Consider the following 20,496-nt stretch of genomic DNA (forward strand, 5'->3'; position numbering starts at 1 on the left):
CGGCGGTCAGTAGCAGGCGGAGTCTCTTGGCGGCGGGTGTTCTGCTTTTGCCCACTGCTCCCTCTTTTGCTACGCTGTTGGCTCGGTCTCACCACTGCCTCTTCCTCCGAACTGTGAAAGTCAGTGGCACGACCTTCATTCCATGTGGGGTCTAGGACCTCATCGTCCCCTGCATCGTCTTCCACCCAGTCTTGATCCCTGACCTCCTGTTCAGTCTGCACACTGCAGAAAGACGCAGCAGTTGGCACCTGTGTTTCGTCATCATCAGAGACATGCTGAGGTGGTATTCCCATGTCCTCATCATCAGGAAACATAAGTGGTTGTGCGTCAGTGCATTCTATGTCTTTCACCGCTGGGGAAGGGCTAGGTGGATGCCCTTGGGAAACCCTGCCAGCGGAGTCTTCAAACAGCATAAGAGACTGCTGCATAACTTGAGGCTGAGACAGTTTCCCTGGTATGCATGGGGGTGATGTGACAGACTGATGGGGTTGGTTTTCAGGCGCCATCTGTGCGCTTTCTGCAGAAGACTGGGTGGGAGATAATGTGAACGTGCTGGATCCACTGTCGGCCACCCAATTGACTAATGCCTGTACCTGCTCAGGCCTTACCATCCTTAGAACGGCATTGGGCCCCACCATATATCGCTGTAAATTCTGGCGGCTACTGGGACCTGAGGTAGTTGGTACACTAGGACGTGTGGATGTGGCAGAACGGCCACGTCCTCTCCCAGCACCAGAGGGTCCACTAACACCACCACGACCATGTCCACGTCCGCGTCCCTTACTAGATGTTTTTCTCATTGTTATGGTTCACCACAACAACAAATATATTATTTGGCCCAATGTATTGTATTCAAATTCAGCGGGATATAAATTTGAGGCCTAGTATTTAGGCGCTGGGTGACCGGTATGGATTTAGTGACAGAATTAGACTTGGAAATGCACAGAAGCGTGTGTGTGAAGTTATTCTGAATGACCCTATGTGCACCTTCAATATTATATACCCTTTTAGGGATAGATTTCAAATAGCTCTGATATAGCAGAAACCACTAAATTATGAAATTGCTAAATTGGGAATTGTACTTCAACCCAGAACAAAAAATGTGCTTTGACGGACACTAAATATCTTGCCCAGCAACAACAGTACAGCGGTGGGTAACGAGAGATTTAGAGGGATTTAAATTTGAGGCCTAGTATTTAGGCGCTGGGTGACCGGTATGGATTTAGTGACAGAATTAGACTTGGAAATGCACAGAAGCGTGTGTGTGAAGTTATTCTGAATGACCCTATGTGCACCTTCAATATTATATACCCTTTTAGGGATAGATTTCAAATAGCTCTGATATAGCAGAAACCACTAAATTATGAAATTGCTAAATTGGGAATTGTACTTCAACCCAGAACAAAAAATGTGCTTTGACGGACACTAAATATCTTGCCCAGCAACAACAGTACAGCGGTGGGTAACGAGAGATTTAGAGGGATTTAAATTTGAGGCCTAGTATTTAGGCGCTGGGTCACCGGTATGGATTTAGTGACAGAATTAGACTTGGAAATGCACAGAAGCGTGTGTGTGAAGTTATTCTGAATGACCCTATGTGCACCTTCAATATTATATACCCTTTTAGGGATAGATTTCAAATAGCTCTGATATAGCAGAAACCACTAAATTATGAAATTGCTAAATTGGGAATTGTACTTCAACCCAGAACAAAAAATGTGCTTTGACGGACACTAAATATCTTGCCCAGCAACAACAGTACAGCGGTGGGTAACGAGAGATTTAGAGGGATTTAAATTTGAGGCCTAGTATTTAGGCGCTGGGTCACCGGTATGGATTTAGTGACAGAATTAGACTTGGAAATGCACAGAAGCGTGTGTGTGAAGTTATTCTGAATGACCCTATGTGCACCTTCAATATTATATACCCTTTTAGGGATAGATTTCAAATAGCTCTGATATAGCAGAAACCACTAAATTATGAAATTGCTAAATTGGGAATTGTACTTCAACCCAGAACAAAAAATGTGCTTTGACGGACACTAAATATCTTGCCCAGCAACAACAGTACAGTGGTGGGTAACGAGAGATTTAGAGGGATTTAAATTTGAGGCCTAGTATTTAGGCGCTGGGTCACCGGTATGGATTTAGTGACAGAATTAGACTTGGAAATGCACAGAAGCGTGTGTGTGAAGTTATTCTGAATGACCCTATGTGCACCTTCAATATTATATACCCTTTTAGGGATAGATTTCAAATAGCTCTGATATAGCAGAAACCACTAAATTATGAAATTGCTAAATTGGGAATTGTACTTCAACCCAGAACAAAAAATGTGCTTTGACGGACACTAAATATCTTGCCCAGCAACAACAGTACAGTGGTGGGTAACGAGAGATTTAGAGGGATTTAAATTTGAGGCCTAGTATTTAGGCGCTGGGTCACCGGTATGGATTTAGTGACAGAATTAGACTTGGAAATGCACAGAAGCGTGTGTGTGAAGTTATTCTGAATGACCCTATGTGCACCTTCAATATTATATACCCTTTTAGGGATAGATTTCAAATAGCTCTGATATAGCAGAAACCACTAAATTATGAAATTGCTAAATTGGGAATTGTACTTCAACCCAGAACAAAAAATGTGCTTTGACGGACACTAAATATCTTGCCCAGCAACAACAGTACACCGGTGGGTAACGAGAGATTTAGAGGGATTTAAATTTGAGGCCTAGTATTTAGGCGCTGGGTCACCGGTATGGATTTAGTGACAGAATTAGACTTGGAAATGCACAGAAGCGTGTGTGTGAAGTTATTCTGAATGACCCTATGTGCACCTTCAATATTATATACCCTTTTAGGGATAGATTTCAAATAGCTCTGATATAGCAGAAACCACTAAATTATGAAATTGCTAAATTGGGAATTGTACTTCAACCCAGAACAAAAAATGTGCTTTGACGGACACTAAATATCTTGCCCAGCAACAACAGTACACCGGTGGGTAACGAGAGATTTAGAGGGAATTAAATTTGAGGCCTAGTATTTAGGCGCTGGGTCACCGGTATGGATTTAGTGACAGAATTAGACTTGGAAATACACAGTAGCGGGTGTGTGTGAAGTTATTCTGAATGACCCTATGTGCACCTTCAATATTATATACCCTTTTTGGGATAGATTTCAAATAGCTCTGATATAGCAGGAACCACTAAATTATGAAATTGCTAAATTGGGAATTGTACTTCAACCCAGAACAAAAAATGTGCTTTGACGGACACTAAATATCTTGCCCAGCAACAACAGTACAGCGGTGGGTAACGAGAGATTTAGAGGGAATTAAATTTGAGGCCTAGTATTTAGGCGCTGGGTCACCGGTATGGATTTAGTGACAGAATTAGACTTGGAAATGCACAGAAGCGTGTGTGTGAAGTTATTCTGAATGACCCTATGTGCACCTTCAATATTATATACCCTTTTTGGGATAGATTTCAAATAGCTCTGATATAGCAGGAACCACTAAATTATGAAATTGCTAAATTGGGAATTGTACTTCAACCCAGAACAAAAAATGTGCTTTGACGGGCACTAAATAACTTTCCCAGCTACAACAGGACAACGGTAACGAGAGATTTAGAGGGATTTAAATTTGAGGCCTAGTATTTAGGCGCTGGGTGACAGGTATGGGTTTAGTGACAGAATTAGACTTGGAAATACACAGTAGCGGGTGTGTGTGAAGTTATTCTGAATGACCCTATGTGCACCTTCAATATTATATACCCTTTTAGGGATAGATTTCAAATAGCTCTGATATAGCAGAAACCACTAAATTATGAAATTGCTAAATTGGGAATTGTACTTCAACCCAGAACAAAAAATGTGCTTTGACGGACACTAAATATCTTGCCCAGCAACAACAGTACACCGGTGGGTAACGAGAGATTTAGAGGGATTTAAATTTGAGGCCTAGTATTTAGGCGCTGGGTGACAGGTATGGGTTTAGTGACAGAATTAGACTTGGAAATACACAGTAGCGGGTGTGTGTGAAGTTATTCTGAATGACCCTATGTGCACCTTCAATATTATATACCCTTTTTGGGATAGATTTCAAATAGCTCTGATATAGCAGAAACCACTAAATTATGAAATTGCTAAATTGGGAATTGTACTTCAACCCAGAACAAAAAATGTGCTTTGACGGACACTAAATATCTTGCCCAGCAACAACAGTACAGCGGTGGGTAACGAGAGATTTAGAGGGAATTAAATTTGAGGCCTAGTATTTAGGCGCTGGGTCACCGGTATGGATTTAGTGACAGAATTAGACTTGGAAATACACAGTAGCGGGTGTGTGTGAAGTTACTCTGAATGACCCTATGTGCACCTTCAATATTATATACCCTTTTTGGGATAGATTTCAAAGAGCTCTGATATAGCAGGAACCACTAAATTATGAAATTGCTAAATTGAGAATTGTATTTCAACCCAGAACAAGAAATGTGCTTGAACGGACACTAAATAACTCGCCCAGCTACAGCACTAGGGACAGATTTAGCTGGATATAAATTTGAGGCCTAGTATTTAGGCGCTGGGTGACCGGTATGGATTTAGTGACAGAATTAGACTGGGATATGGCCAAAAAATGAACAGACTATTGCTGGTTAAATGCACTTGGTGTGACAGCTTCACCCTGATGTAGGCTTTAGCCAAAAAACAACCACACCATTGAGGGTTAAATGCACTTGGTGACAGGCGCAGCTTGCCCCTGATTTTGTATATGGCCAAAAAATGAACAGACTATTGCTGGTTAAATGCACTTGGTGTGACAGCTTCACCCTGATGTAGGCTTTAGCCAAAAAACAACCACACCATTGAGGGTTAAATGCACTTGGTGACAGGCGCAGCTTGCCCCTGATTTTGTATATGGCCAAAAAATGAACAGACTATTGCTGGTTAAATGCACTTGGTGTGACAGCTTCACCCTGATGTAGGCTTTAGCCAAAAAATAACCACACCATTGAGGGTTAAATGCACTTGGTGACAGGCGCAGCTTGCCCCTGATTTTGTATATGGCCAAAAAATGAACAGACTATTGCTGGTTAAATGCACTTGGTGTGACAGCTTCACCCTGATGTAGGCTTTAGCCAAAAAACAACCACACCATTGAGGGTTAAATGCACTTGGTCGCAGCTTGTGCTGGCGCACCACAAGACACAAAATGGCCGCCGATCACCCCAGAAAAATGAGACTGACAAACGGTCTGTGCAGCCTAAAAACAGTGAGCAATTGAGGATCAGCAGCTCAATGATCCACAGCTGCAGATCGATCAGTTAATCAAGTCCTTTGGAGGAGTTAATCTGCCTAATCTCGCCCTACTGTCGCAGCCGCAACCTCTCCCTACGCTAATCAGAGCAGAGTGACGGGCGGCGCTATGTGACTCCAGCTTAAATAGAGGCTGGGTCACATGGTGCTCTGGCCAATCACAGCCATGCCAATAGTAGGCATGGCTGTGATGGCCTCTTGGGGCAAGTAGTATGACGCTTGTTGATTGGCTGCTTTGCAGCCTTTCAAAAAGCGCCAAGAAAGCGTCACAAAAGCGCGAAGAAAGCGACGAACACCGAACCCGAACCCGGACTTTTACGAAAATGTCCGGGTTCGGGTCCGTGTCACGGACACCCCAAAATTCGGTACGAACCCGAACTATACAGTTCGAGTTCGCTCATCCCTACTTATTTGCATGGCCAAGAGGACTAGAGGGGACTTTACAAGTGACCAATAGGAAGTGGTTGTTTGGGCAGGGTGTTCAAACTGTTGTGTATAAAAGTGTGTCGTGTGTACTCAATAAAAATGACTCCTGTTTGAACTTACATACAGCCTGGCTGGTGTTTGTGCTGAGCTATTATAACTGGATTTGAACGGCACATAACTGTAGTTCGAATCCCGGATTATCAAATGACTGAACAATTTGACATTGTGGTCTGAAATCGGGGGAGTGCCGGTAGAGCGGAACAGAGCGAGAAAGGGGCTCGTTACAGCATATATAAAGTATATTAACCCTTTCATGACCAAGGGTCATTGATACCCCAGTGACCACATCTAATTTTGCAAATCTGTGTCACTTTATGTGGTAATAACTGGAACGCTTTTACTTATCCATACCATTCTGAGACTGTTTTTTCGTGACACATTGTACTGCAAGATGGTCATGAATTTGAGTCAATATATTTCACCTTTATTTATGAAAAAAATCCCAAATTTACCAAAAATTTTGAAAAATACGCAATTTTTTAAATTTCAATTTCTCTGCTTCTAAAACAGAAAGTGATACCTCATAAAATATTTATTACTTAACATTCTCCATATCTCTACTTTATGTTGGCATCATTTTGTAAATGTCATTTAACTTTTTTTAGGACGTTAGAAGGCTTAGGCTACTTTCACACTAGCGTTCGAGCGGATCCGTTCTGAACGGATCCGCTCATATTAATGCAGACGGTGGCTCCGTTCAGAACGGATCCGTCTGCATTAGAACTTAGAAAAATTTCTAAGTGTGAAAGTAGCCTGAGCGGATCCGTTCAGACTTTACATTGAAAGTCAACGGGGGACGGATCCGCTTGAAGATTGAGCCATATGGTGTCATCTTCAAGCGGATCCGTCCCCATTGACTTCCATTATAAGTCGGAACGGATCCGCTCGCCTCCGCACGGCCAGGCGGACACCCGAAGCGGAGCGGAGGCTGAGCGCTGGCAGGCGGATGCATTCTCAGTGGATCCGCCTCCACTGAGAATGCATTAGGGCCAGACGGCTGCGTTCAGGGACGCTCGTGAGCCCCTTCAAACGGAGCTCACGAGCGGACACCTGAACGCAGGTGTGAAAGTAGCCTTAGAAGTTTAGAAGCAATTCTTTAAAAAAAATGTAAGAAAATTTCCAAAACCCACTTTTTAAGGACCTGTTCAGGTCTTAAATCAGTTTGTGGGGCTTAGATATTGGACCCCCCCCTCATAAATGACCCCATTTCAGAAACAACACCTCTCAAGTTACTTAAAAATGATTTTCCAAATTTGTTAAACCTTTAGGTGTTCCACAAGAATTAAATAAAATGGAGATGAAATTTCTAAATTTCACTTTTTTGGCAGATTTTCCATTTTATTCCATTTTTTTCTTTAACACATCGAGGGTTAACAGCCAAACAAAACTCAATATTTATTATCCTGATTCTGCTGTTATTTATTATCCTGATTCTAAACTGATGTAAGGGCACATGGCAGGGCGCAGAAGAAAAGGAGCGCCATATGATTTTTGGAAGGCAGATTTTGCTGGACTGGTTTTAAATGCCATGTCCCATTTGAAGTCCCCCTTGATGCACCCTTACAGTAGGAACTTCCAAATGATTTTTGGGTACTATTTTGGGGTACATATGATTTTTAAATACTCTATATTACGCTTTTTTGTGAGGCGAGGTAACCCAAAAATGTCTGTTTTGGCACCATTTTTATTTTTTACAAGATTCACCTGACAGGGTAGATTATGTGCTATTTTTATAGAGCAGGTGGTTATAAACGCAATGATATCAAATATGTCTACTTTCTTTGTTTGTTTCAGTTTTACATAATAAAGCATTTTTGAAAAAAAATTATGTTTTTGTGTCTCCATTTTCTGTACGCCTTATTCTTTTTATTTTTCTGCAGATTTTCTTGTGCAGGGTCTCGTTTTTTGATCATTCATTATTACACTATGGGGCAAGGTGACCAAAAATTGGTTGTTTTGGAACTGTTTTTATTTATTTATTTCTTACAGCTTTCACCTGAGGGGTTAGTTTATGTGACATTTTTATAGAGCAGATTATTACGGACGTGGCAATACCTAATAGGTATACTTTTTCTTATTTGTTTTACACAATAATAGCATTTTTGAAACAAACAAAATAGTTTTAGTGTCTCCATAGTCTGAGAGCCATAGCTTTTTTAATTTTTTGAGCAATCGTCTTGGCCTCTTTCACACTTGCGTTGTCCGGATCCGGCGTGTACTCCACTTGCCGGAATTACACGCCGGATCCGGAAAAACACAAGTGTACTGAAAGCATTTGAAGACGGATCCGTCTTCAAAATGCTTTCAGTGTTACTATGGCAGCCAGGACGCTATTAAAGTTCTGGTTGCCATAGTAGGAGCAGGGAGCGGGGGAGCGGTATACTTACAGTCCATGCGGCTCCCGGGGCGCTCCAGAATGACGTCAGAGCGCCCCAGGCGCATGGATGACGTGCCATGCGATCACGGTAAGTATGCTGCTCCCCCGCTCCCCACTACACTTTACCATGGCTGCCAGGACTTTAGCGTCCCGGCAGCCATGGTAACCACTCTAAAAAAGCTAAACGTCGGATCCGGCAATGCGCCGAAATGACGTTTAGCTTAAGGCCGGATCCGGATCAATGCCTTTCAATGGGCATTAATTACGGATCCGGCCTTGCGGCAAGTCTTCAGGATTTTTGGCCGGAGCAAAAAGCGCAGCATGCTGCAGTATTTTCTCCGGCCAAAAAACGTTCCAGTCCGGAACTGAAGACATCCTGATGCATCCTGAACGGATTTCACTCCATTCAGAATGCATTAGGATAAAACTGATCAAGATTCTTCCGGCATAGAGCCCCGACGACGGAACTCTATGCCGGAAGAAAAGAACGCAGGTGTGAAAGAGCCCTTAGGTAGGATCTCATTTGTTGCGGGATGAGGTGATGGTTAGATTGGTACTATTTTGGGGGGCATACGCCTTTTTTGATCGCTTGGAGTTGTAATTTTTGTGACGTAAGGTGACAAAAAATAGCTTTTTAGGCACTGTTTTTATTTTTCTACGGTTTTCAGCTGACGGGTTAGGTCATGTGATATTATTATAGAGCTGGTTGTTACGGATGCGGCGATACCTAATATGTATACTTTTTTAAATTAATTTCACTTTAACACAATAAGGGCTCATGCACACGAACATATTTTCTTTCCGTGTCCGTTACGTTTTTTTTGCGGATGGTATATGGAATCATTTATGTCAATTGGTCCGCAAAAAACGTAAGATACTCCGTGTGCTTTCCGTTTCCATATGTCCGTATCTCCGTTCCACAAAAAAATAGAACATATCCTATTGTCCGCATTACGGACAAGGATAGCACTGTTCTATTAGGGGCCAGCTGTTCCGTTCCGCAAAATACGGAATGCACATGGACGTCATCCGTATTTTTTGCGGATCTGTTTATTGCAGACTGAAAAATTCATACAGTTGCATGAGGCCTAATTGCATATTTAAAACTAAAAAATGATGTTTCAATGTCTCCAAGTTCTATGAGCTATAGTTTTTTTTTTTTTTTAAGCAATTTTCTTATGTAGGGGCCCATTTTCTGCTGGATGAGGTGACGGTTTTATTGGTACCATTTTGTGGTACATATGCCTTTTTGATCGCTTGGTGTTGCACTTTTTGGGATGTAAGATGACAAAAATGACTTTTTTTGACACTTTTTTTTTATGGTGTTTATTGGACAGGATGGATCATGTGATATATTTATAGAGCCGGTCGTTGTGGACGCAGTGATACCTAATATGTGTAGTTTATTTTTATTTTTTTTTATCTCTTATAAATGAGCGGATATAGGAAAAGGCAATTTATTTTATTTTTTACTAGCTGAAGGACGCGGCTTCGCTCGGGTATATTTAATCTATTTCATTTGATGTTTGTGTGTGTCGTTAAAAGATATCAACACTATCCACTATAACAGTGACCTCCACAGCCCCCCGCCCCTCCCACAGTGCCCCATCCCTTAAAAGTGGACCTCCACAGCAGCCCACATCTTTAACTTTGACCTTTAAAGCAGCCTTCCCCTTTAACAGTGAGTTTCACAGCACACCACCCCTTTGACAGTGACATTCCACAGGGGCCGGCCCCCTTAACAGTGGCCTTTACAGAAATATGCCCCTTAACATTGACCTCCATAATGGACCATCCCCTTAACTGTGACCTCCACAGCAGTCTGCCCCTAGGGTGGCCAGATGTCCAGTTTTAGGCCGGACTGTCCTCCATCTGGTGCAGGGCCTGGACGGACACAAGGATGTCCTTTTTAGCAGCTCACTCTCAGACAGCAGCACTGTGCTGTCAGAGTGTGAGCTACAGGAAGAAAGTCACCATCCCTCCCACCCCTGCAGCTGACAGAAGTTGATTTTTAACGTAATTTTTTTAAATCCCTGTCGGTTGAGGAGTGGGAGGGGGCATGGCCTAACCAAATCAGGGGCATGGCTTAGCAGGACCTAGAAGTTGATTTTTAACTTCATTTTTTCAATCCCTGTTGGCTAAGGAGTGGGAGGGGGCGTGGCCTAACTGGATGGGGGTCGTGTTCTTTTGAACAGCTCACTCTAAGATAGCAGCACTGTGCTATCTAAATGTGAGCTGCAGGGAGAAATTCACCCTCTCTCCCACCCTTGCCGCTGACAGAAGTTGATTTTTACCTTCATTTTTTCAATCCCGGTCCGCTGAGGAGTGGGAGGGGGCGTGGCTTAACAAGATCAGGGCGCGGCTTAGCGGGACCTTGGGCGGGGTTTTAAGTTAGTCTTTTGAGGGAGGACACATTGAGACAGGGGGCGTGTCTGGGCTCCTTCCTGCAAGAGTGACGCCCCTCTGGGCACATTACTGGCTCATTTGTATACCAAATAAACTAGATTTTCAGAGGATAAAAACATCTATTGCTGGAACAAAGGCACATCTTGAAATAAGGTACTGTGAGAGTTATGGTCCATACATTTACTGGTTATGAATATATCTCATATAAATGACTACTTATATTTGCTTATGTCCAACAAATTCTAGGAAATGTTATTCGAATGAAGGACACAGATGTCCACAATATGTGGTAAAGTTGAATTCTATTCCTGGGAACCTGACCTTTAGTTTAGAGTCTTGTCTCAACGATCTATTACCTAATAATATGACTATAAGACATTGCCAATATGTATCACGTGCAATTATGTAACCTACATTGTCCAATAATATGCAGTGTAACGGACCTGAAACCCCCATGTAACTCCCATATGTTAAGGGTATATAATATAGAGTTTGGGGCAGTCTCAAGAGAGATCTCCGACACATCAAACCTGATTGTCTCTGTGCGTCGACTGATTGATTTAATTATTTAATATTGTTTACCTGTACCTGAAATTGAACTACTCTGTCAATTTGGTGGCCTCAGCGAGATGTCTAGCCGGCTGGCCAGGACTCAACCACTAGGGAGCACCTACCCACAGGTTGAGGAACGCCATATCCTAGGTAAGTGGGCTGTTGTTTCTCACAGGCCTTCCTAAAAGTGTGGGGAGTGCTTCAGGATCAGTCTTGTGGCTTGCAGGTTCGTATATCATTCTGGTAGAAGGTGATCAATTGAATTGTATTATTATTGTTGTACTGCAGATTAACTTGCTATTAACTTGCTTAATCTGTAGAAGGTGTATGATTAATGTTATGAATCTTGTACTGTCCTTTAATGTCCTGTAAAGAGTTAACCTAACCAGTGACTCTGAAAACAAGGGTCTGAGTGAAGTGGCTGTTTTTGGAAACACAAGCGGTCTATGTGAGTCTGGTTAGGGCCTTTGCATTTCTTAGTGTACAACTCCCAAACGAGGACACTAGGTCAAAGGTCAGACTGTTTTATCTGTCTGTGTTTGTTTGTTACATCTCTGCTAATTACCCACTTGCTGAAGTTAAAGTATAACTGTCATTTTTTTTATTTTTTTTGGAGTACTGGATTGTGGTGATTAATATCTCCTTGGTGGCCCTATTTCAACTTTTCACTTTGTATTCAATTACCCCTTAATTCCACAGTTTTGTTCCCTCTACTGCCTATTTTTATCTGTGCTTAAAATCAGGTTGCTATGCAGGTCTGTTCTCTGTGTTGAAGGACGGAGGACGCAGAAGCAGGCAGCGTGCAAGGTCAGATTACTGACAGCCAGGGACTGTGAGTAAATTATTAAAGCCAGGTCCTCCCCAGCAGCTGATAACAGTGCCTGGGCTGTGTGCACTTCTCCCTGTCCCTGCGCTTGGCAGACGCTCCCTCACTCAGCAGAGCTGGAGAATGCAGAGTTGAAGCAGCGCAGACCAGGGAAGGGAGATCTGCCGTCTGCTCAGTGTATAAATGAAAGCAACATGTGGTAAGAGGACCCCTTTGTGCTGCAGGAGATTAACCCTTTAGGGGGAGGGCTCTGGTTACTGACACTTTTGGGGGCTATTGTTACTGGCTAGTGAGGGCAGGCGGGATTAGCCTCAGGGTGAGGGCAGTGGCGGCCATCTTAACTGAATAGTGAGATTGCAGTTTTATGCAGACTGGTTGCTAAGGGCTGAATCTTATTAAATATGGGGTAGGTCAGTCTAATAGTAACTGATTCTGGAATATCATGTTATTAGTAACTACATATATGAAAATAGAAATTAGGGTCTAAGTGTGACAGTTATCCTTTAATCCTTTGGGGATAGTGTGGAGATATGACACTCTCTGCACACTGTGGCTGCTTTGAAAGCAGGCAGAATCCTAGTGTCATTGTTATGTACTAACACGCTGTTCTGTAACCAGATGAGTAGATTGAATACTGATATTGAAATTCCCAATTGTGATGTAAGAGGAATACATAGGAGTCACATTTGGAGTATCTATTATATGTTTTTGTGTGTATCTATCTGTGGTATAGAATTTGTGTGAAGGCAAGAGAACTACAGGCTTCCTATCCCAATATACCACTCGTTTCCTATATACGGATTACAGAAGTATAAACTAACCCAATTATACAATCTGCGACCGTCGAAATTTTACATAGCAGGAGTGACCAAAAGGTAAGGGATCGCAACCCTACCAGGTCTGCTATGGGAACTGCTTCTAGCAAGCGAGAAAGGGAAGAAAAGGTTTGTCCCAAGATACCGATGCGGCGCTTGGTAGAAGCAGAACATGGGAAATGGGCAGTTAAGGATGCTGCTGTAATCCTTAAACGTGCAGGCATGCCAAAGATTGGATGTTTGGATGCCTATAGATGGAAAAAATTTAAGGTAAAAGAAAGGAAATGGATAGAGAAACATGGATACGGAACTCAGGTGGAGGTGTGGCTGAATACCTCTGAGAGACACGATCCCCTATTTAATACTAAAAATGACGAGGAAGAATATACAACAGGGGTTACAGCCAGGGAATTAACTCCTAGAAGTGATAGTTCCAGGACACAAGTAACCAGTACCTTCCCTGCAGTCCTTTCCCCGTCTAAATCAGCTGTACAGAGCCAATATAATAAAGTGTACCCAGAGTTGTCAGGGGGGGATTTTACCCTGCCCAACTCAAGTGCAGAGTATGGAGACATGACTGGACTGGAGCAGGCATGTGCCCTCCCACCTCCTCCACTTTACACAAGCACAAAGATGTGGCGGTCCCCAGGGCCGTCTACTCCCTCGACTCCCTCTTATAGGGAAGAGGGTGAGGGGTGGAGATGCAGGGAGTGCTGTAATTGTAATCCTGTTGATAGGAATCTTTGCATAAATTGCAACACTCCACGTAGTGAGTTTGCTAGGGAATGCTGGAGATCAGGAAATTCTGCAGATTCACCTCCTGATGTTCTACATAGCCCACCTCAGAGTGCTTCTACTCCAGCTCCTAGCGCTCCTAATTTAAACACCCAGAAATATTTCACGCATATACTAAAGAAAGGAGCATCTTGGCAGGCGGTGATGGGACCCTCAGAAGATGGTAAAACATCCATGATGTTGAGATCTATGGTGTGCATATGTAAGTGTCGGGACCCACATTTAGATGAAGTTAAAGAATGCCCAAAATGTGGGTCAATTGCTCATAAAGTCCTACCCGCGGTGGATGCATTCCCATTGGTGACTCAAGTCATGAGGGAATGTGATGCAGCTGGTGCTGTAGTGAAGGAAACCCAGCATGTCCAATGGTATAAGCCCTGGAGTCAAGGTGAGCAGATTATGATGATAGATACTATCATAGATAGCTACCTGACCCATATAAGGATGCAAATGGATTTTATAAGGGGTTGGAAAAGATCCAACATAACTATGACGCGGTGTGGGATGATTTATATGCCCTATGTAGTGCAGCAGCAGGGGCTCCGTTTGTAGATAAGGTAACTAAAGTAGCTGAACTTAATGGGGAAATAGAAGCTGTGCCGGAGGGCGCTAATACAAGGTTAGCAAAGTCAGGTGACATGTTTTTAAAGAGACTGAAGAAGCTTGCTTAGGAATTGAGTAATCAGCTGGGAGCAGGACTGCCAGAAACCTATCAGGGTCCTGATGAATCAGTGGATAAATATCATGCCCGAGTGGTTAGTATATTTGCAGATCAAGACTTTGTAACTAATGACCCTGACAGCAGGGACGGGCACATACTCAGAACCTGTTTTAATAATGGATTAAAGGATGATTTGAGAACTGAACTAATGAAAATATGCCCAGAATGTATGCATACCTCCCTGGATAAATCATTGCTGGTTCTGCGTAGCTTAGAAGAGCAAGCGAAAAAAAACAAAAGAGGAAGCAAGCTGCAAAACAACAGCCAATTCCTGGGTTCATTGCCTCATATGCAGAACAGCAGCAGACAGGAAGGAGTGCAGTCTGGAGGAGAGACGCTGGGAAGAAGGAATGAGAGAAGCAATGTGTATGAGAGTGAGAATGGAGCGAACCATACTGATAAATTCAGTGTGGTGAGCCATGATGACATGGCACCTAACATTACAGTTAATATGTTGATTATATTATTTACTTACCTATGTGAAGAATGGGTTAACCCAGATGCTGTGGGTGCTTGCGCTGATATCTTCAAATTTGATTGGAGATCACTTTAACTGCCAGTTTGAGAACCTATAAAAGAACAGAAAATAACGATTTTGGCTCATTCACGTAAGTATTTTTCAAGAGACAGACCTGCGTTCATCTGTGTCATGGAAGATCTGTTGAAACAACTTATTTTCAGAGCAGAAAGCCAAGGGGGAGAAGAATGGCTGAGGAAGTGCTTACAGCAAGGACCGGACCAGCAAGAAGAGCTTCTTTTATCTTCTAATCCCGTCTGCTGCGCAGTACCTGGCGCGAGCGCCGAACTGATCGATCCTCCCTGCGATAATTTTGTGCGCATGCGCGAAAAACCTGAGACCCGCTCGCCGATTAAAAAACGTCAGCGGAGAGACAAGAGGGCATATTCCCCTTCACAATATGCGCCTCCTTCTAAGACCAAGAAAACCAACTTATCTTCAAGCCGAGCCAGCAGGAAAATTCAACGGCGTCATTTTCAACAGCATTCAACTGTCACTCAGGAGCCATCACCTGCTTCAACAGTTGATCATCCTCCTACATCATCTGCTTCTGGTGAGCTGAATTATAACTTTTTAAGTGACTGCAAACCGCAGGGCACTATTAATCAAGAGATTAATTCACTTGACATTGATTCTTCTAAATTGAAGATTCAGTTGTTTGATGAATTTTTACTTTACCTATCTAAAAAGGATGAATCACCAAAAAATGTTTGGTCTGGATTAGCAGATGTCAGTCAAGTTAATACCCTTAATAGTCTGACTGCTGCTAATTCAACCATTCAACCGTTCACTAATGTACCTAAAATGTCCAATATTAACCCTGAAATGGCAGTAATTCCTGAGCTTGAATTTAACTCAGGTATAAAAGAGACATCTGTTAAAGAAGTTCTGGCGTGTCAAATTTCTCCATTAGGGTTTCATTTACCCTTGAGCGTGAAAGAAAAAATTTGGAGAAAAGAATATGTTGAAATTTTTTCTCTTCTTCCTTCATCTAGTGAGAATTTAAAAAGTGAATTATTGAAAGACAAAAAATCAGATTCTGAAGAAAAGAGAAAATTACACCAGAAATCCTTTTTTAACTGGCTGCAAGCATTTAATATATACGCAGCAGTTTTGGGTGAAAAATTTCCTAGTCTTTGTACTGGTTTATTTTACCATGTAGATACTATTTTGGAGGCATATAGAAATTTTGGCGGATTGGGTTGGTGTCTGTATGACGAATCCTTTCGTCAGAAACTTGCAGTATATCCGAATCTAAATTGGGGTAGTAAAGATGTCGGGCTTTGGTTGAATTTAATGCTCCCTAACAAAAACAATCTTTTTCGTCAACCCAATTTCATTAACGTCAAAAAAGGTATCTGTTTCGCATTTAACGAGTCGCATTGCAGATGGCAACATAATTGCAAATACCGACACGAGTGTTCTTTCTGTGCCGGTTCTCATTCAGCCTCAAAATGTTTTAAAAAACAAGGTATTCACTTCCCAATTTCTAACAAGGAAATTCAATCGTTTAAACAAGGTGACTCCGCTGAATTTGCCAAGAATAATTCAGTGGCTAGGTCATTACCCAAACATTCAGATGGCTAATTTATTAATTGACAGTTTTACCAATGGGTTTTTCATACCTGAATTTGTGGGTCCAGGTTGCATTCTAGTTGAAAATGCGTTATCTGTAAAACAAAATATTGACATTGTTAAAGAAAAAATTGAATCTGAAATTTTGGCAGGTAGGATTGCTGGTCCCTTTGATTCTCCCCCCTTCTTGAATTTTCGTATATCTCCTTTAGCTTTAGTTCCTAAAAAAGAACCAAATTCTTTTCGTCTTATTCACAATTTATCTTATCCTAAATTCAGTTCCTTAAACGATGAGATGGAAAAAAATAAAGCCAGTGTGAAATACTCCTCATTTGATCAAGCTTTGTCTTTTTTACAAAAAGCAGGCCGCAATTCTCTTCTTGCCAAAGCTGACATTAAATCTGCTTTCAGACTACTACCTATAAACCCCATCGGTTATAATTCTTTGGGTTTTTATTTTCTCGATAAATTCTTTTATGATATGGCCCTTCCCATGGGATTCACCCTATCTTGCTTTTATTTTGAGGCGTTTTCAACTTTTCTACACTGGGTTATGGATATTCACTCAGGTAGTGGATTTTTACTACATTATCTCGATGACTTTTTATTTATAGGTCGTGAAGATTCGGATGATTGTATGAATCTTCTGAATAGATTCATTGGTATAGCTAAATATTTCTGCATTCCATTAGCTGTAGATAAAACTGTCTATCCTACTACGAATCTCAAGTTTTTGGGCATAGATATAAATACAGTAACAATGGAATTTAGCATACCAATGGAAAAAATCCAGAATACTGTTCAACAATTAACTCGCATATCCGGAAAAGAAAAAATTACGCTTAAACAACTTCAGTCTCTTTTAGGTTCTCTTAATTTTATTTCTCGTGTGATTCCCATGGGAAGGGTCTTTTCTAAAAGATTGTATGCTGCCACATCAGGTAAGTCCTCACCTCGATCCCATATTCGCATCACCAAACAACTAAAGGATGACATTTCAGTTTGGTTGCAATTTTTATGTGAATTTAACGGTCACACCATTTGGCAGGAAGAGTTTGTTGGCTCAGACACCTTGTCTCTTTATACAGATGCGTCTGGTGCTATTGGATATGGTGCTTATTTTGACAACTTTTGGTCTGCCGAACGTTGGCCTTTAAATTGGATTACTAATAACAAGTACTCAAAAAATTTGGTTTTTCTAGAATTATTTCCAGTTCTAGTTTCTCTAACAATTTGGTCCTCAGTGTTTCAGAATAAGAGAATTCTGCTAAGGTCGGACAATATGGGAGTAGTTTTTTCCATAAACTGTTTAACTTCAAAGTCTCCGTTAGTTTCTTCATTATTGCGTAAGATAGTTTTTCAATGTCTAAAATTTAACATTTGGATAAAAGCTAGATTTATTTCTGGGAAAACTAATTATATTGCTGATTATTTGTCCCGACAGCGCTTCAAGGAATTCTTCTTAATGACACCTCGAGCTTCCCGAATGGGAATTCCTTGTCCAACTCATCTTTGGGAGATATCAGAGGATTAACTAATGAACTTATTTTTGGTTCATTAGCCAAGAATACATGGGCAGCATATTCTGCCGCATGGTTGGATTGGAAGCTTTTCTGCATATCTCAAAAAATTTCTTACATTGATTTTAATTTAGGGAATTTTATCAAATTTATTATATATCTTTACAACAACGGTTTACAAGCCGATTCTATTTCTAAAAAATTATCGGGCATTTCTTTTTTCTTTAAATTAAAAGGCGAAAGCTCTATTCTGAATAATTTTATCATTAAACAAATGATTAAAGGTATCAAAAGAAAGTCAGTCCCCAATGTTAAGACCAGCCCTTTATCTATTGAATTGTTACAAAAGGTCATATGTAATTTAGTATTAGTTTGTTCTTCGGAATATGAAACCAATTTATTTTCTGCAGCATTTTCTATAGCTTTCTTTGCTGCTCTAAGATTAAGCGAGATTGCTGCAGACAATAAAATCTCAAATCCCCCATTATTGATGACAGACATAATTTTGAATAGTGATATTCTAAAGATTTATATCAAAAAATCCAAGACTGACCAATTTAGTAAAGGAGTTTGGTTGTGTTTGAGGAGTTATCCGATTAAATCTATTTGTCCAGTTGATAATATTACTAGATGGTTTCAGGTAAGGAAACCTGACTCCAATGCTTTATTTAACCACACTGATGGTTCCCATTTGTCTAAATTTCAATTCAATTTTGTATTTCATAAATGTCTCAATGATTTAGGTTACGTAAATTATAAACTTTCAGCACATTCATTTCGTATAGGTGCTGCAACCTTTGCAGAGCAATTGGGTTTAGATAGTTCTGTTATTAAACGTATTGGTAGATGGAGGTCCAATTGCTATAAATGTTATATTCGGCCTAACCTTGTTGTTTATTGATTTTAGGACCTTCAAAAGTTGTATGGATTTTTGGGGATGAACTGATTCAATTGGCTGAGAGAAGATCTGCTTTTAGACATTCTACTGTTAATTTAGGTTATTCAGCAGAATTTTCCATAAACTGGTTTTCCTTTGCTGACCTTAAAATTTCTGATATCTTCAAGAATGTCAGCCTTATATATTCAAAAATGTCGAAACCTGACCTGTTTATTTTACATATTGGCTCGTTTGATTTGGGAAAAATCAAAACGCATTTGTTAATTTATGAATTAAAAGAATTGTTATGTAAAATATGCTACTTACTTGATGGTGTTGTACTCGTATTTTCTGACATCATCCCAAAATTTTCTTGGTTCAATTCTGAGTTATCCTTTCTGGAAACAATTAGGAAAAGAATTAATAAAAAAATGGAGATTTATTTGAAGGAAATTGGTCATGGCAATTACAGACATGTTGAATTAGAAGGATTCGTTAGAGGACTTTACCAAGAAAAGGATGATCAGCTTTCTGATATTGGATGTGATATATTCATTTCAGATTTGCAGAACATAATTGATAATGGTTTTTATTAAAGGCTTGCAATGTTTATTGGGCCACTTGTTTTTATGTGGCGTTGTGGGGTTAAGTCACTCTCTGAGTGGACTGAGTGTTATATGGTTTATTGGTTTAAATATTTACTTATTTATATTTGAGAATAAATTGGATTAACCAGATTATAATTAATTGGTTAAGTAATAAGCATTGCGGCCTTTAATTACCCAACTAAATAAATAAAGATATTTGCTTAAATTCTATTTTGAGTGATGATTTATTCTATTTTGTGAATTGGAGCGTATGACATCATGGAGCGAACCATACTGATAAATTCAGTGTGGTGAGCCATGATGACATGGCACCTAACATTACAGTTAATATGTTGATTATATTATTTACTTACCTATGTGAAGAATGGGTTAACCCAGATGCTGTGGGTGCTTGCGCTGATATCTTCAAATTTGATTGGAGATCACTTTAACTGCCAGTTTGAGAACCTATAAAAGAACAGAAAATAACGATTTTGGCTCATTCACGTAAGTATTTTTCAAGTTCCCTCCCTCCCTTCCCTATTTATTTTGTCGCTTTGCTTATTGACGGGGGTTAAGTCACTCTCTGAGTGGACTGAGTGTTATATGGTTTATTGGTTTAAATATTTACTTATTTATATTTGAGAATAAATTGGATTAACCAGATTATAATTAATTGGTTAAGTAATAAGCATTGCGGCCTTTAATTACCCAACTAAATAAATAAAGATATTTGCTTAAATTCTATTTTGAGTGATGATTTATTCTATTTTGTGAATTGGAGCGTATGACATCAAGGGATAACAGTGAATGTGGAGGAATATAGAAGAAAAGGGATGTGCTTCAGATGTGATGGACAAGGTCACATGAGGAGAGACTGCCCATTTAGACGACAGAGAAGTCAATATACCCAAGGGACAATACTCAGATTCAGCTGATCACTGTAGATCAGCAGCAGCAGGACTCGGAATTAGGCAGCCCCCAAACATGTGAATCCACTGTAATAACAGTTCCTCCCAACTCAGGCCCAGCAGCACTGATGAAATTGAACTACTCTGTCAATTTGGACTGGTTAAGTGCTATTAGCCCATGGCTTTACTTCGATAGCGATTATACTGGTGACAG

The 20,496-nt window shown here is 40.7% G+C and overlaps 1 protein-coding gene and 1 long non-coding RNA gene across 3 annotated transcripts; one reads left to right on the plus strand and one right to left on the minus strand.

Moving 5' to 3' along the window:
• Window positions 1-14,650: 14,650 nt before the first annotated feature.
• Window positions 14,651-19,804, minus strand: LOC122941137. Its single transcript, XR_006390418.1, has 4 exons — window positions 19,746-19,804; window positions 19,112-19,182; window positions 16,438-16,482; window positions 14,651-14,864 (listed from the first exon to the last, which is right to left on the minus strand). It is a non-coding gene; the product is annotated as an uncharacterized LOC122941137 (long non-coding RNA).
• Window positions 14,889-19,549, plus strand: LOC122941133. Of its 2 annotated transcripts, none has more exons than XM_044298159.1 (2): window positions 14,889-15,365; window positions 18,815-19,549. In XM_044298159.1, the coding sequence occupies exons 1-2, from the start codon at window positions 14,945-14,947 to the stop codon at window positions 19,378-19,380; spliced, it is 987 nt and encodes a 328-aa protein (XP_044154094.1). In that variant the 5' UTR covers window positions 14,889-14,944; the 3' UTR covers window positions 19,381-19,549. The 2 variants fall into 2 exon arrangements, with proteins under 2 accessions (XP_044154094.1, XP_044154093.1); XM_044298158.1 differs by having other exon boundaries at window positions 14,892-17,328.
• Window positions 19,805-20,496: the final 692 nt, after the last annotated feature.

The sequence above is a fragment of the Bufo gargarizans genome, chromosome 6, assembly GCF_014858855.1.
Source record: "Bufo gargarizans isolate SCDJY-AF-19 chromosome 6, ASM1485885v1, whole genome shotgun sequence".
Lineage (NCBI taxonomy): Eukaryota > Metazoa > Chordata > Amphibia > Anura > Bufonidae > Bufo > Bufo gargarizans.